Consider the following 17,206-nt stretch of genomic DNA (forward strand, 5'->3'; position numbering starts at 1 on the left):
TAGATAATTCTTGTAAGCTCTTCCCATAATGACCGTGACCAAAGCCTTTTCATAAGCACAGATGAAGGAGCCACTTTCCAGAAACAACCCATTGCTTTCTTTGTGGAAACTCTCCTTTTTCACCCAAAAGAAGAAGATAAAGTACTTGCTTATACCAAGGAAGGCAAGGTAAGGCTTGAAGGTACAGCATTTCTCTGAAATTTAGGAATTGCTCTATTAAATAAAGTAATTCTGACATGCTGATTAGTGTTGGGTTTTATGAAATAATAATTACCCAGAAGGGAATCATATAGTGGTTTTGAGATTTATTTAAATATTTATTTTATTGATGTCCAAATCTTTGTGGTTATGGTAGTTTCAATCCTGGCATTTTCAGTTGATACGGATATTGGGAATATTTATCCTTCCGCATAATACAGTTAAATAATAATGAAACATGCTCCTCCCTAGAATGTAAACAATTTATAGTACAGTAGGAAGTTAATGAAGTTGAAATATTGCCTCCAAAGGCTGTTCACAGGATATAAAATAAACTCATACAAAACAAACTGCACACTCATACAGCAGAATAGGATTTGTGGAATCAGTGACTGTAGAAATGTACAATAATTATATCCCTTATAGTGGCTTTTTACCACTTTCAGATTGATGAGCAGTTCATGTCTGTTAATTTTTACCCTCTTTCAGATTTCTTGTGGTTAAACTGTGAAGTCAGTTTTCTGGGTGGGCTGGGCTAAGCACTGATGAGTGTGCACACCATCTCCAAGTGTGCAGCTCATCTCTTTTTCACAGTGCCAAAACTGCAGCTGCAAACTCCCTGTCATTCTGGTCCTGGTAGCAGCCTTGACTCACCTCTACCATTACTCCTGTTTTAAACTCAAATTTATAAATTCCAGTCCATTTTACCCTCATCATACCTCACAGAAAGTGTCTATTTAGGTGGTGAGATTAGTCAGAGAAGTTGCACATACTGCAACCAAATAGTGATCACTGATACCAGTGATGTTCTATCAAGTCACTCTTTTGGACATGCTTTTGAATGTATAAGTTAACAGCTGATCCCAAACCAATTCATGTTTACAGGTGTTTGTAAATAAGGGTAGAATAGAACTAGAATAAAAAACATAGCAAACCAAACTAAGTCACAAATTGCAGTAAATATTTTACTTAGTTTTGGTTTGAAATCCTAGCACAATTACAAATAATTTGAATGCATTTTATGTAAATAAAATACATCAGGGAAGCCTGAAGTGATGAAAAGGCTTTGTTATGAAAATATTTGTTTCTGGTTTGACTTTTGTACCCAGCAGTAGATATAATTATTGAATTTTTTTATAGTTACAGAGTGGCAGAATCATGAAGTGTAAGAGCCCGAAGTGTATGAACATGTTGTCCAGCCCACAAGAAGTGGGTAGAAGTATTTGTCAGAAGAGAGCAGGAGGTAGAAGTACAAAGTGAAGCAATTGGTTTGTGTTTTGATGAATTAAGCATGTTAGGAAGATTTTCAGGCATTTTATAATAGGATAATCTCCCAAAAGGAGTGATGCTACTATTTGCCACACTGAAAATGTAACTGGACAAAAAAAAAAAAAAGGACTATAAAAAAGTATTCAGTAAGGAACAGTTCTGCAGGAATAGCTGTAAGGGTGAGGTAATCTGATGGACTTTTCTCAGGCTTTCAATGACACTAAAAAGAGTCAACCATAAAGACTTCCTTGGCAAGTCCTACATCTTTACCTTTAGTGTGTAAGAATGAAGGATGCCTTTGAGTATAACTGGGTCAGTAACCTGCTTATGTTTTGTATGAAATCTGATATATTTGGTCTAGAAGGGAAAGGAAGATAAAGTGATGTTTGCAGAGAAGGAGTTGAAAATCAAAATTGCAACTTGACACAACAAAAGGTCACTGTACTAAAATCAATGGTCTTGAGAGAGAGTGTTGATCTGAAATTGCCTGAGGAGTCAGTACACTCTAGGTTTTTGAGTTAAGTAACTTTACCTTCCCTAAAAAAAGTAGTATCAGAATGTAATACAATCTAAAACTCTAAAATGGAGAAACAATTAGCTTCTGTTATTCAAATAATTTCTTGCAAAGGCACTTTGTAAGAGACTACAAGTACACTGCAAGGAATGCAAGCAATCAGGTCCTTCATAAATAGCAGTCAGCAAGGCTTCTTTGTTTGCTAGAGCATCTTGGCCTTTTCCACAACTTTTGATTCGATTTAGGGCTTATTTCATATTGCAAAATATGTGTTGTTCTTTCATTCAGAACCCTAGATTCTGTTTAAATAAATCTCTAGCCTCTAGCTGACACTATAAATGAATGCAAATCCAGTCAATGTGGTTGGATTAATCCATTTACTGCCTCAAATCTATACACTCTTTTTCTGGCAGCCCCTCAGTTATAATGAATAACAATCATCTATTTGCTGAGCCTACATAAATGCTTCTAGATGTTTTTAAAAAATTGTCAAGGATGCAATAGATTTTAATTTTTCATTTGGAAGCAGAAAGGATGAAATAATGGCAAAACATAAAAATATTTTCAATATTTTTAAAAAGGCACTTCCACACATTTATTGCACAAGTGAGCATAGACAAAATTATAAGACCTATTAGATCTGTTTGCTTCAGCCAGAGATTTTAGCTGTCTAAATCTCATAATAGTCTATATAATCTCATTTAATAGTTTTATCATATGTGCCTGTTGAAAAACAAAATACATATGGATCACTTGGGTTTTTTTTCTTGCAGAAAGTTCAATGTGTATGTAAGCTAGTTACATGTTATTTTTTATCTATTTCATATACTGCATCAGTTAAAATTTCATTTAAGTTTTAATATGTATGCCTTATTAATCCTACTTCACTCTCTCTAACAGTTGCAGGAATTTCAGGGGCTTCTTCCCTCTGCAGAAAGCTTCAGTCATAAGCTCCCAGACTTTGGTTTTAAATGTGTATATGAGCTGGTAGTTTGGATTTGGGGAAGAGGGGGTGGATTTAGTTTGGCCTTTGGCTTCTCTTGTACAGGTGTCTGTGTTCAAAGGGTGAGAATCTTTCATTTTCTTCTGAAATTCATTGATGACAAAAATATATCCCTTTGTTGATGTGCCAGTGTTGTCCCTTATCCTAAACAGTTCTCTTCCCTCTTGCTGGGAACTTCTGAATGCTTGGCTTTTTTGCAGCTTAGACAACAGGGTTAGGATAGTGCATTAATTATCATCTTTCCCAGGTTTAAGCAGTCTACTGAGGGTTACTCAGGTTACTCAGTGAGCAGGGACTGTTTAGAAAAATGGTAAGCCCAGTGGTTATCCTCTCTGCAATTCCTGTGATGACAGGTGTTTGAAGAAGTAAGCAGCTTAGTCACCCTGCTCAGTCCAGTCCATTCACAGCCACATCTCTGTCCCCAAGGAGGTTGCTCAGAGAAGGATGTTATAAAATACCCTGGGTGCACCGAATCCTAAGCCACATCAAATTCATAGAAGAAATTTAGCAGGCAAATCAGGAACCTGGCTTTGCAGCCCCACCATTTAGCTCTGAAGATGAAGAATTTTTGATCCCAAATCATTTCTCCCTGTGTGTTGACTGGGTCAATAGGCAGTCTGAGTCCTCATTGTAGTTTCCAACCCTGTGGTCTATCTACTTTAATCAAGTGTGCAATGGAAGGGAGCCCAGTTATTGTGAAGTGCAGAGTAGCTGGGAAATTCTCTTCTATCTCTAATTCAATCTTCAGTAAATTTACCCATAGAGTTGATTCTACATTTATTCTACCTCAGCCTTTATCTTTACATATTAATATTGCTGTTTTCCTGTAATAGAACATAATACACAACTGTGGGGGCTTTTTATCTTTTGTCATTGAACCTGCAATTTTAAAACATAAACATTCCTGACTACTTATAAGATACTTTCCCCAGAACACAGTTACTGAACTAGTGAATTCTACATCAGAGAAGAACAGTTTTACTTGCGTTTTTATCCCCCTATTAGAGATATCAAGAGAAAACCCATCTTATGTAAATTGGATCAAATAAGAAATGCATGCAGACAGCGGGGGGCTTTAAATCTGTCTTTTAGAAGTCTGATAGAAACTTCCCATTTTAACTGGAGGAAACACATTTTGAAGGCAAATGCTAAAGGAAGGAGATTTGTTAAGAGCTATTCTAGATCCCATATTATTCTGGGGGAGAATATCTTTCATCTGCACTTTTGATATCCATCCATATCATTAGCGTTTGTTGTTTTGCCAGAGGGGAACTGTTCATAGAGAAGGTGGGGCTGGAATTCTTCTCCTCCAGGCCATCTTGTGTCTCTGTGCTGAAGGAGCACTTCTCGTGGGTTACAAATTAGTGTCTGTGGAGCAAGCCCATAAGTGCATCTCTCATCAAATCTCTTAAGCATTTCTGTAATATATTTTGGTCCTATTTTAGCAGAGTTTTAAATCCATTGACTTCCTGGCTTAAGTAGTTTTGATGGCATTAAAGTTTGAAGCATAAGGAAACATTTGTGCTTCTTTGGTCAATGGATGGGAAGAAGAAGTGCCCTTTTACCATCCCTCTTGTGTAACCATGCTGAGGTAAAAAAGAATCTGACCCCAAACAAATTGTGTTTTTACAGTAAACAAAAAGTAATTGTTGCAGAATTTTGTTTATTATAGACCATATTTTAATATAATTTCTCTATGAAAGGCTGTTAATCTGGAAAACAAGGTACTGAGCTCCTGGTAAATTTGTTTCGGTTTTGTTTGGTTTTTTTTTTCCTTTTAATTTGTGTACAATCTGTCTTTCTAATAGTTATATAGGGCCTGTCTTTGAAGATGTACAGTATTATCAGTTTCCTATAATCTAATTTTTCACCTTCTTTTCTCCTTTTCTAGATTTATGTATCTATTGACTTGGGGAAAAAATGGAACCTTCTGCAGGAACGGGTTTCTAAAGATCATTTTTTTTGGTAAGAAGTTATTTTTGAAATAATAAAATGAGCAGAGAAAGTATTTCATTCTAATCCAAGAAGATGTTTACAGAAGTATTGATGGGGACTGTGCGAGCCTTGGCATCCTTTGCAGGTGATGGCAATGTTTCTGTATCCTCTGTTGCAAAGTCATATTCATGCCAGGGACACATGGAAAGGTTGTAGGTCTGGGTCTATGGAGCCCAAGATTTAAAGAAAGCTCCAATGTTGAATGAAATTGTTCTCCATTTCACTGGTGAAATTGATCTTTAGGAAGTAGAGGAGTCTTTTTGCAGAGAAAGATCTATAATTTTTTTTTAAAAGAAGCAGGATAATAACTACCAACTGGAGTCACATATACACTTGCACTACTACGGAAGGTGGGGGAAAATATGACTTTATTGACAACATATATATCTAATTATTTCATTTTCAGCTCAAGTGTTGTACAGGTATCTCACACTGTATATGTATCTCACAAAGTATTTAATTGTGAGATAATTTAAGATAATTTGTGAGAGGATTTAAGCAGGTTGACAAAATGTTTGAAAAGTAAGGTATTGTCCTTATTTTAACTAATAAAATTATTTTGAAAATAGTATAGCTTCTTTAAAACCGAAATTAAACTTTTAATAGTGTTTTTATTAATTTTATTTTTTAAATTGGCGAGTTTCACATTCACTTCCACCTTTCACATTTAATTTTAGTGTGTAAGTATGTATTTTTTTATTACAGGTTTAAGTCATACTACACTAGACACTTGTGTTCCCTAAATGGCTTTTTACTTCTAAGTGAACTCTGATCCTTGTCAGTTGTGCAAAGTATAATTTTCCATATGTCTGTGGAAACATATCTGCTTTCAGTGTTAATTTTTTTGGTTTGCTGGGGGTGGTGCCAGTGTTGCAATAGGTGCCTGATTTTGGTTTGTCTGTGACCCTCCCAGTTTTTCATGCAGTTGTTTCACACTTGTGTTGAAATAAATACTCATCCTGGCCATACTTGGGGTAAAATAAAGCAACAGAACAAAACCTGCACAAACTGATTACAAAGCACACAGGTGTTATGGTGCCTGCAGACACATTGGCCACTGCCAAAGCATAATTTGGTGAGTCCAAGGGCGTGCTGAATGTTTGCTGCTGCTGCTGCAGCCAGGCAGGGGGAAGGTTGGGACTGGAGCAGAGACACAGGGACAGCTCAAACCCTGTCTCAAAGAGCTGGGAGCACAAGACCTAACCTGCCCTGCTGCCCTGTTGGTCTCATTAGCCCTGGGCACAAAACACAAGCTGTTTCACACTTCCAAGTGCCTTGTTTTCTATCTGCAACCTACATACTGCCCATAATTTTAGAAAAGTAGCCTATGGTTGGATTGTAAAATAGTCATCTGATTTATTCCATTTTGCCTCAACTTTATCTGCTGAAACAGTTGAGCAAACACTTTCTGCTAACTTGCCCCTGCAAAGAATAACTTTGAACAACTATTGAACAGTTTATTTCTGCACAGCAGATGGGGTTTCGTAGGCCATACACTTTGCAGGTCTTTTAAATACCCTGTAGAAAGGTATGATTGTTTTTAAGTAGCACTGTTGTCAGAAATGTCATATCTGACTTATAACCAGTTCTTCCCCAGCGAGATTATATGGGATGTAAATCATGAGGGCATGTGGTTATGTCTTTAATAAAAGTATTTTAAAATGCATGAAGTCTGAAAACCATCCATGTCACTAACAGGTAAGAAATAAGAGTGGGAGCCTCTCTCACAGACTTTTTTTTATTGGAGTTTTTCCTTATCTGACAATTAGTACACTTAAGTTATGAAAAATACAGAGAGCCACTGAAATGTCTCAGTTTTGCTCCAGCCCAAATAATTTGTCACTGTTTTCTGTATGTAAGGATTAAAGCCTATGAGGGCATGTTTAATATTAAGTCTGTATTTTTTTGTGTTTCAGAATCCTTATGTTTCCTTATACCATTTGATAGGAATAACTCCAATGTAGTACTTCAAAGTCAAGGGTGTTCATAAATGTCACATTCCTCACAAATAAGAATCATAAATTTGAAGAGTCTGTACATTTATAACCAGTAGAAATATTTTCTAGGGTGTTGTTTTCCTCTTTTCTATATACAGACCAGAGTGATTTCTCTCAAAAACTGCATCAGCCAGCAACAGCAAGGGTTTGGAAGCAGAAGTTTAGGGCATCACTACCCTTCTCATTAACTTACATAGATTAAAGATCTATATTTTATTTCTATGTCATATGGAAATTTGCAATATATAAAGAGTGAGCTGTGAGTGGAGAGTTGGACATGATGGCTTTCCAGTGGGAGTTTGTCTGTCATGTGAGAGTTTCCAGTATTTTATGGCCTTTGTCACCCAAATTCTCTGAGTGCTAGATAGAAACAAGTGTTTGTGTCATTTTCAACAGATGTAAAAATTGGGCTTTGAAATAGTTTGACTGTAAGGACAAGTCTAGTGTTATTCTCCCGTCAGTGTACATCTGATGTGTTAAAAATATTGTGCCAAAATAATTGTGCATCTCATGATAAATGAGGGCATGTCTCTTGCTGATCATGGCTGGTTGTGCCAAGAACATTTCACTGGGCAGATCTTTAGCAGATGTTTCCTCTTTGATTTCAATTTGATCTTTGCCACTGAGGTTAACAACATAGCCTAAGATTTTTATTTCAGTCTGGTAACTACAAATATTATCTGTCATAATATTTTCCTGTGCTTTGTAGAAACCATTTTTTCTCTGCCTCCAGAAGCAGCCAGATCTTCATGTATTTCCCAAATGAGCTTTTATTTTGTTTTCAAAAATAAATTAAAATCTAAATACAATCAATTTGATAGAATGTGTTATGTATTTATAATAAGGGAAGGTCAGTAGAGCCTGAATATTCTAAATATTTGTGTTCAGATACATATTGTAGATTTATAAGCAATATATTAATATAATCTTCAAGGGTATGTTTGCTTTCTAAGTGTTCTTGATCCTTCCTTAAATATCCTTTTAGATTTTATGTGTGGAATTTGATCTTTCATTATAGTGGAACTAATGAAAATATTATTGATGTCAGTGAGAAGTGTATACAACCATCTCTAATTTAGAAGCACAGAATATTTTCTTTCTTCTGTGATAGTGTGATCTTTTCTTACACCATCCTGGGTGATTTTCCTATTTGATTCATTTCTTCTTTTGGAAGAGAAATCTGGCTAAGCCTTCATAAGAGCTTGTCCTCTCCTAGCATTTTAGGAGGCAAAGGAGGCTTCCCAGAGAGTTGGCTGATGCCCCAGGCCTGTCACTGTTTAAGAGGCATTTGGACAATGCCATCAACAACTTGCTTTAAATTTTGGTCAGTAATAAATAGGTCAGGCACTGGGACTGGAGGGATGTTGTTGGTACCTTCCAGCTGAAATAGTTTATTCTACCCTAATCTAAAACCAAAAGAGCTATAAAGCAAAAGCATGAAAGGCAGATTTGAAACTAACAAAAAATAATGTCACACTGTAATTTAAAAAAAAAATCAATATATAGAAAATAAGTATTATATTTGTGTATAAATACTAATTAGCCTTTTTTTAAATTTTGAACAACTTCTCTTTCTGTAAAATTAAGAAACCTTGCTTGCTGTGACCAGTTTTACTTCTGCCTACATACTGCATTTGCCCCAGTGTGATGATTTCTGTTTGGGAAATGTTACAGCACCCATCCCTTGTAAGTGTTTTTTTTCAGTTCTTGGTGAATTTGTAGCATGGAATGCAAAGATATGAGCTATCCCAGCCAAACATCAAACACCCACCCATTAGATGGTATATAACTTCTTTTGTGTATGAAGCCCATTTTAAAAAGTGCTGCATTATGTGGTAATCCTTGAGAAGAAGAAAGAGTAGTGGAGTTTGGGATTCTTCTAGGTCTGCTGCTATTCTTCTCAGTCCCCAAGGCTTATGCAGCATTGAGAAATCCTTTTGATTTCTCAAAATAGGTCTTAGTAATACATTAGCAAAGAATAGATTGTGAATCAGCTGTCTACACCAGCACAAATATACCCTGGGACAGTAAGAAATGAATTGGTAATTACCAGAGAATTAGGCTCAACACATTTCTTTTATGACTATCTAGAGCCTTAGGAATTCTTTATCCTTGACTCACTCGGATATTTGTATTCTATGCTATGGGGCTCTGTTGCTTTTATTTTTAGCTACAGGTCTTCCATTTTCTTGAGAGGTAAGAACATAAAAATAAAAAATGAGGAGTTTATTTTGATGAAGCAGTTGTTCTCAGGGACAAAGTTCTGCTCTCATAATGAAATTCCATACAGATACTCAGTCACAGCTGTACCCATTTATGTCAAGTGTAGTGGGTGCTTGGCTATTCAAGTGTCAGGTGAAAGAGAGGATTTCAGCCATGTGATGTCCTGAAGGAGAGAAGTGCAAAGGGGATTTCACTGAGCCTTTGTCAATGAATTTTTTATTCTTTGACTTAATCACTTGAAAAAGGTTTTGTTTCTGTGTGATGATGTGTGTGACTGGTTCGTGTGGCAAGGTTTGGTAGCGGGAGTGTTCAGGGTTTCTGTGGGATGAGATCAGGAGCTGCCCTCGTGTCAGACAGAGGCAACTCCAACTGGAAAATCCTCTATTGGCCAAACTGAGCCTGTGGGTGACGCTGGTGGTGCCTCTGTGATAAGAGATTAAAGAAAGGATAAAAAGGCACAACAGGTGTGAGGGAAAGGGGGGAGAATATGTGAGAGGAACAGCCCAAGGTCAGTGCAGAAGGAGGGGGAAGAGGCGCCGGGACAGAGACACCCCTGCAGCCTGTGGTGAAGGCCATGGGGAGGCATTATCCTACCCTGTTTCATTAGCAATAAATTAAATTACTCTTCCCCAGGTCAAGTCTGTTTCACCTGTGACAGTAATTCATGAGTGAGTTCCCTGTATTTATCTCCAATCTTGAGCTTTTCATTATAGTTTCTCTCTCTGTTCTGCTAAGATGGGGCAGTGAGAGAGCAGCCTGTGAGCACCTTGTGCCAGCCAAGGTGAACCCAAGGCAGGGACAAACCACTGCAGCTCTTCTGTTTGGACAAACATGGCAGGTAAAACGTTGTTAAAAAGCATTCAGGCATAGGAAATTAACACTAGCAGAACATGCTGGCTGTGTAAGGCATTGGCCGAATCATTAAAGGTGTGTCTTCTGAAGTGGATGTGAAGGCAGCAAGGTCTAAAACATAAATCAGTCATAAGCAGATGTATTTTCAGGTTGTATGAATGAAATCATAGTTTTGTCTTCCTGAGTAACCAGCTTGCCAAGAGTCAGTGCCATTTTAAACTACTTAGTGAAAACATTTATATATTTGTGAACTGCTTTCTAAGCACAGCAGTGCCCTTAAGCCAATTGTTAGAAATCAGTCAGTATCAGTAGGGAACGTGTCACTTTTATATTCCAAGATTATGAGAGGAGGAGATTAAGGAACCCAGCAAGTTTTTAGATGGCCTTTGACGGGAGGTTCCTGCAAATCAGCAAGAATGTTTGTTTGGATTTTGTTTTGGTTTCAGATGTTCTGTTTGAAGTTGTCTCTTCATTAATATTCACCCAAATGAACTGCATCAAATGTTTAACAATGAAGGGATCCACTGGGTGTATGGAAGACATATATCCAGAGCAGACTGTACTTGATTTGAGTTTGCAGACCATTGCTCCCCTACAAAGAGTTTCCTTCTTGAAGTAAAATTGAATCAGAATTTTCACAGAAGGGACTGATGCTTATGATTCATGTTTTGAGATGTGTACTGTTACATGCCAGTGGTGATTAACTGAATCATGGTATTCATGATAATAATAATGAATATTGCATAACTGTGAAATTTCAGGTGGGTATTGGTGTTTTCCTAATGCTGCGCTGAACTAGGGGAAGAAAATATTGGGGCATTTAAGGAAAAAGAGAGGTAGCTATATAAAATATTTTATTAAAATAATACCAAAAGTCTCTCATAAAACTTTTAAGAGAAAATTCTAAATTCTTAGAATTTCAGTATGGTTATTTAAAACTACAAAATATCTGATGGTTGTACCATGAAATATACATTTACACAACTACTAAGACAAATGCAAAGACCTTTGCAATCACTTCCTTTGTACCATTTTCATGCTGATATAATGCTGTTCAGGTCAGTGAAATTACCTGGTGAAGAACTAATGCAAAAATTATGAAGAACTAGGTCATACAATAGCTAATCTTTCAGGAGAACTTATGTAAAGTGTAAAAACACATATGCATAAGAAAACTAATCCCTCAAAAAAAATTCTAAAATTACATTTTGCAGAACTATTTTTCCCAAGAGGCTCAACATGGTGTCAGACAAGCACAAGGGAGATAATGGGAGTTTATGTTCACAGGAATGGGAAGAAACATATTGAGGCTGCTTTTATTTACACCACCCTGCAGTCAAGTTGGAATATTTTAATTCTGAAGTGTTGTAACCACCCTGTTATGTGATCTGAAGTGCTGGGGTGTTGCACTTGCTTTATCCAGCATGGTACACTTGGTCAAGAAATGTTTCTTTTCTTAGGGGAAGACATGTCTCGTTAGAAAATTAGTCTGAATTTTATTGGAAAACTCAACAGTTGAATGTAAACCATTAAAAAGTCAACCAGAAAGCCCTGAGTTTACCTAAGTAGAACTACTATACAAACAAGTGGTCCCAGACTGCTGAAGGGAGAATATTTTAATAACAAAGTTATTAAAGAGAGAATGGGGGAGTTTTAACCAAACCAAAAGTAACCACTACTGAAATTGAGAAAAAGAGATCATAAGAAAATGCTTATTCTATTTGGAGGAAAAAAAATTTGAATATATTCTGAAATGTCAATGAAAAAGGAAGAAGCTGTCAGAGTCCATTGCATCTGTGCTTTAGGGGACAGAAGAGTTCCTATCCTAAAGCCAGCAGGGGAACAGTAAACTGTCCTTGTGAATGGATGTGTGGACACAATGCTCACACTGGTACAATGCACTTATGTTGTTGTAGTGGTAAGTTTATAAATGAAATTGCAAGAAAACCCTGACTTGGTCTTACATTTCTCCCTCAATATGAAAATGTATGCAACTGAGCTTTCCTTTTCAGAGGACCACATGAGGTTTGTGTTCCTGTATGCCCCTTGTTTGCCTGGTATTTTCAGAAGTCAGCAGAGGGCCCTGTCTGTGTTTAGCCTGCAGAGTATCTCACAACTTTTCCTCTGGTTCATGATTTAAGCACAAGTGAAATAACAGTATTATCTTTTAAGTACTGTTGGCAGAAGAGTCCACTGAAATGAGATTAGTTTATTCTTCAGGGATATGGCTTCAAATTCTCTATATTAGTTATACTCTCTTGTGGAGATTTTCTTAGCAGCTGTAAGAGATTTGGTCTTTTTTCAATAAAAGAAGAAAGGACTATTCTAAGTGTTCAGAAAGCTGGGTAAAGGGACTTTGGAGTTCAGAAACTCTGGCCTGTATCTGACATTCAAAAGTAGACTTTGAGGGTGTAGCATCTTCATTGAGTAAATAGTGTCTGCTCCTAGTTCATCAGTACAATTAGAGTAATGATAAACGCAAATAATATTTTTGAAATATTGTATAATTTATAATTAAATTATTATATATATTAAAAGTCTAAAAGAGAAATATAGTCTGGGTAGGAAAGTTTCATTCTGTAGTGTTCATTAAAACAGATCAGTTACATCTTCTTTCACTGAAAAATTACACTGGAAACAAGATTCGAGTCTACATGTGTCAGCTGCCACTGTTAGGAGGAGAATGATAGAAGTGAGATAATTGTAATTCTGAGCTGTTGAAATAAAGATGAGAAGGTAAAGATATTGACAAATACCTCAAACTGTGCTTATGAAATCATGTGTGATGAATTATAGATACAAGAAATCCTTTCAGAAGTACCCAAAAACTTTCTTTGCATGATTGATGTTTATTAGCATGTCAGGCTCAGGCTCAGAAAATTCAACCCAAAAGTTTCTTTGGTTCAGCTGCCTGAGGTCTAACACTACAAGTAAAATATTCAGCAAACATTTTCTTTCTCAAATTGCTGACTACAGAGTTATAACAGGTTTGATTTTGTGTTGTGGCTATCTGGAAGCATAGATAACAACATACACAGCACAAAAGTTCACAGATCCCTTCCCTCTGCTCATATATATTTTCATCAGACCTCAGTGGATCTAAAATCTTCTCTATCCTAACTTATTGCCTCCAAAATGCTAAAATAGTTTGTGTTTGAGAGATCGAATTTTTAATAAATACAAGATTTTTCCATGCATTCGCTAAAAAAAAAAAAATAAAAAAAAAAATCCCGCTATAAGTTTCTCTGACATCTTATGGCTTGGAGGGGGCTCATCTCTCCCCCTCCCTTTCCTCCTTTGGACTGATCATTTATCTTATTAGGGAAAAACAGCATATGTGATTATTTCTGGTTGTTATGCAGCAGTGGAAATCATCCAGTTTCTTCCCCCTGGCCTGTGTTCCTGAGGAGCCACCAATTACTGAGTCTGAGCTTTAACCACTCCTCATAAATCACTGCTACTAAAATCATTAAACAATGATGTAATTTCAGTCCAAAGTATAGCTTTATTGCATTTGATTTTTAATAATTGTATCAAAATGATAATTTTCTCTTAAGTATCTTAATGGACCTTTTTAATATCTGCATCCAGCTGCACTTTATCACTCAATGTATCTCCTTTGCACGTCTTCAGCTCACGTTTTCTGACTCGATGACTCTTGCCCTGCCAGCGAAGGGCCTTGAGAAAAGTGATGTGTCTGTGGGAGTGGGGCTGGATTCTGCTTCCCGTTGTGACAGCCCAACTGCCAGCTCAAAGCTGCCTCTGCAGAATCTGCCTGACTAATGACAATAGAAAGGCCAGAAAAAAGCACAGTTGGGGCTGCCATTCCCAGGCTGGGATGGAAGCCCTGAGGACAGAAAACTCATCTTTTGGCTGAGCATATTTGACATGAGAGATATTGGGAGGAAATCATCCTGTATTCCCATTACACCTTTACAAAGTTAACCTGTACCTTGATCACCTCTGACTGAATTTCCTTCTCAGGATATTTTTCTCAAAATTATTCTTCACTTTCTTTGTCAAAGCAGAATGTACTCTTCTCTTGAATATGCTAACCAAAGACGTATCAATTTGTTATGGAAACCATGTGTCAAGTTTAAGATATTTCTAATAAGAAAGGAATCTAACTCTTTTTTAGCATTAAATCTGCTTTGTAGTCTCAAATGTTAAACATAATTGTAAAAAGATGCTAGAGAGCTTGCCAGTGCATGTGAGTGTCTACATATCTCTGTGTGTGTGTATAAATTCATTATTATGAAGGTATTTTCCTAATTTCATGCATCTTTCTATTCTTTTTTTTTTAATAATTCTATTTGTATGCAATTTTTAGTAGAAGAGATTCTAAAGAAATTTAAGAAAAACATAATGTAAAGTAGAAAAAAAATTTCTTTATAGATGTTGGTAATAGGACATTATAAATGGGGTTTATTTTATTACCAGCTAGAATTCTAAAGCTGGTAAGTATGGAATCCTCTCTTTTCTTCCATCCACATGATTACTATTCTGTAGCTGGCTCTACATAACTTGATTATGTTATGTTCTCAGGGCTGTTGCTGGAGTTGACGGGGACCTTGATTTAGTTCATATGGAAATCCAGGACCCCAGTGGAGGTATGCAAATGAAAATGTTATCAATTTATACACTCGTATACAGTTATTTTTCTTTTGTTTAGAGGTACTTTTTGGACTGTTTTTAAATCTAGTCAGAAGAGAAAACGTGCAAGTCAGATTCTCTATTTGTAGTCAGCGAAACTGTCCTTTATATAAAATGATAGTGTAATTTAAAATCTACTTGTTTTTCACTTTAAGAGGAATTGATGTCAAGATGCAAAGCTCTGTTGATAATGTCCATTAATAGTGCAATTTATCCTGGCATTTGAGCATTGAACAGTTTTTCCTGATTTGCAAATAAAACTGGCAATGCAGTGTTAGTGCTGGGTAAGTGTCTATTAATGTGAATCATTGCACGTGTCAGGTCTAGAGTAACAGCCACCATCTCTCAGAATTTCCTCATGTTATAGTATCCAGTGCACTTTGAAACTTCAAAAGGAAAATAAATGGAAAAGCAGATTAGTCGTCGGAATGTGCTTAAAGAGTCACCATGATTCCAAAAGCTTGTATAGTTTCTTGTTACGTATCATACTCTTGAAAGATAATTTAATTCCTTGAATCAGACCATCTAAGTTCCTGTGCAGCCTACAAGTGAGTGCATTTAAAAATGCACAGTTTAACTTGCTCCGTTCCCATAGCTTTTCTTAATTATAGCCCTATTAAAAAATCAAAGTTACCATGTTAACATCTGATTGAAAAAAAGTCTAAATTTTCTAGCAATGAGATTTATGAGACATGGTGACAGCTCCATCAGGTGATTTCTTTAGAGACAATGTAACATGAATGCAAAGGGGTTTTTGATTTGTGGTGGATTTTGGGTGTTTGTGTTTTTCTCATTTGGTTAGCTTTGGTTTAGGGTAGCTTTTTTGGAGGGGAGTGTGGGTGGTTGGTTGGTTGGTTGGTTTGTTGGTTGGTTATTGGGGTTTTTTGGTTGCTTGCTTGCTTCCTTTTTTGTTTGTTTGTTTCAGTTTTGGTGGGGTTTTGTTTTGGTGGTTTTGATTTGTCTTTTTGTTGTTCTTGTGGGGTTTTTTATTTTATTTTCATTATTTAACAGAAAAAGAAGAGAAGGAAAAACTCTCATTAAATACCTCCTGGCTTGATTCTCAACAAACTGACTTTATGCAACTAGGGTCAATACAAGCATAGCCATTGATTTTAGTGGAAACAGCATCTTTGCACTACCCCTATGACAAAGAAATGTAATTTTTGTGTTGTGAACTGTGAACACCTGCAAGACTTTACATGGTCCATTGCTGCACCAAATATCCTTGTGGTGATGATTTGGACATGATTTGGACATGATTTGGATTGACTCTAACTGCCTCTAAACAGATCCAGATTTCAAAACAAATAATTGCATCCAGTATACTGGTTTATCCTTCTCTAATGAAAAGTCATTAAATGTGGGATGCATTTCCCCTCACACTGCAAAAGTAGTGAAGGACATAGGGATACATTATTTGCTCTCTCACACTGTACCTGGAGCATGGGCAGCCTTGGTGATCTGGGCACAAGATTGTGTAAATAACATTTTCCTCACTATGCTTGGGCAAGTCACTCAACTACTTTGTGCTCAGAAGCTTGTGACAAAGGATGAGCTGTACAAGAGCTTAGCGAAGGTCTTTAAGAATCCCAGGGAAGGTCTTTAAGTCACAGCTGGTATAAGGTAGTGATTGTTGGCTCTGCTGTCTCTGATAAGAGCAGATTGTATCAAAGATGCAGTGGTGCTGTTCTAAGAGTCCACAGAGAGAAGATAGTCCCTGCTAACTGGAGAGGAAGAGAAAGGCCATAGCCTTCTCTGATTATAAATCAGTCTAAGCTTTTTCAGCAAGGTATTAACTCTGAATATAGAAATCCTGCCCCAACAGACCCATTCCAATAGTGTGCTAATAGTGTGTCTGAACATTCTTACAGAGCTTTGAAAATAGGCTTTAAAATTCTGCACGCTGTCTATTAAATGGAGCCTGATTCTTTTCTCATTCATCACAATTTTATACTGGGGTTGATCTATTGATTTCAGTTATGTTGTGTCAGGCTGCCATATCTCCAAGTGAATAATTCAGCTCTGTGCATAGGTTAAGTGAGAAAAGAGGCTCCTTCTATTATCCCCACCCATGAATGGCTCATTCATCTAACCCCTAATCTCTCTGGACCAGCAAAATTTGGATAATAACAGGCTGCCTCCAGGGAACGATCTGAACTGTAAGCAGTTAATATATTCTCAGTACGCTGGAGATTGAAAAAATCTTATATGAGAATTTAATATAATAATTCTACAACTAACTCACCTGGCAAAGGCAGCCTTTTTCCTACATGAATAGCATTTAATACTGCTTGCTTCTTTTTCCCTTGATAGCCCTGTCATATGTTTCTGTCTCTCTTCCCTCAGGTTATCGCTACATCACTTGCCAGATTCAAAATTGTTCTGATAAGACAATGACAGTCCCATTTGCTGGCAGCACTGATCGGGATTCCCTGACTGTGCAGGATGACTACATATTTCTTCAGGTATGTATGTACTTCATATTTCTCTGCCATTTTTGGG

At 36.7% G+C, this 17,206-nt stretch overlaps 1 protein-coding gene across 10 annotated transcripts in view; it reads left to right on the forward strand.

Moving 5' to 3' along the window:
* Positions 1-17,206, forward strand: part of SORCS2 (sortilin related VPS10 domain containing receptor 2) — a 533,074-nt gene that overhangs the window by 420,528 nt on the left and 95,340 nt on the right. For all 10 annotated transcript variants that reach the window (XM_064418746.1, XM_064418748.1, XM_064418747.1 and 7 more), the window contains 4 exons: positions 4-168; positions 4,876-4,949; positions 14,597-14,661; positions 17,051-17,169. In XM_064418746.1, coding sequence (XP_064274816.1) covers positions 4-168; positions 4,876-4,949; positions 14,597-14,661; positions 17,051-17,169 — 423 coding nt within the window. The remainder of the gene's footprint in view (positions 1-3; positions 169-4,875; positions 4,950-14,596; positions 14,662-17,050; positions 17,170-17,206) is intronic.

Source organism: Passer domesticus, chromosome 4, assembly GCF_036417665.1.
Source record: "Passer domesticus isolate bPasDom1 chromosome 4, bPasDom1.hap1, whole genome shotgun sequence".
NCBI lineage: Eukaryota > Metazoa > Chordata > Aves > Passeriformes > Passeridae > Passer > Passer domesticus.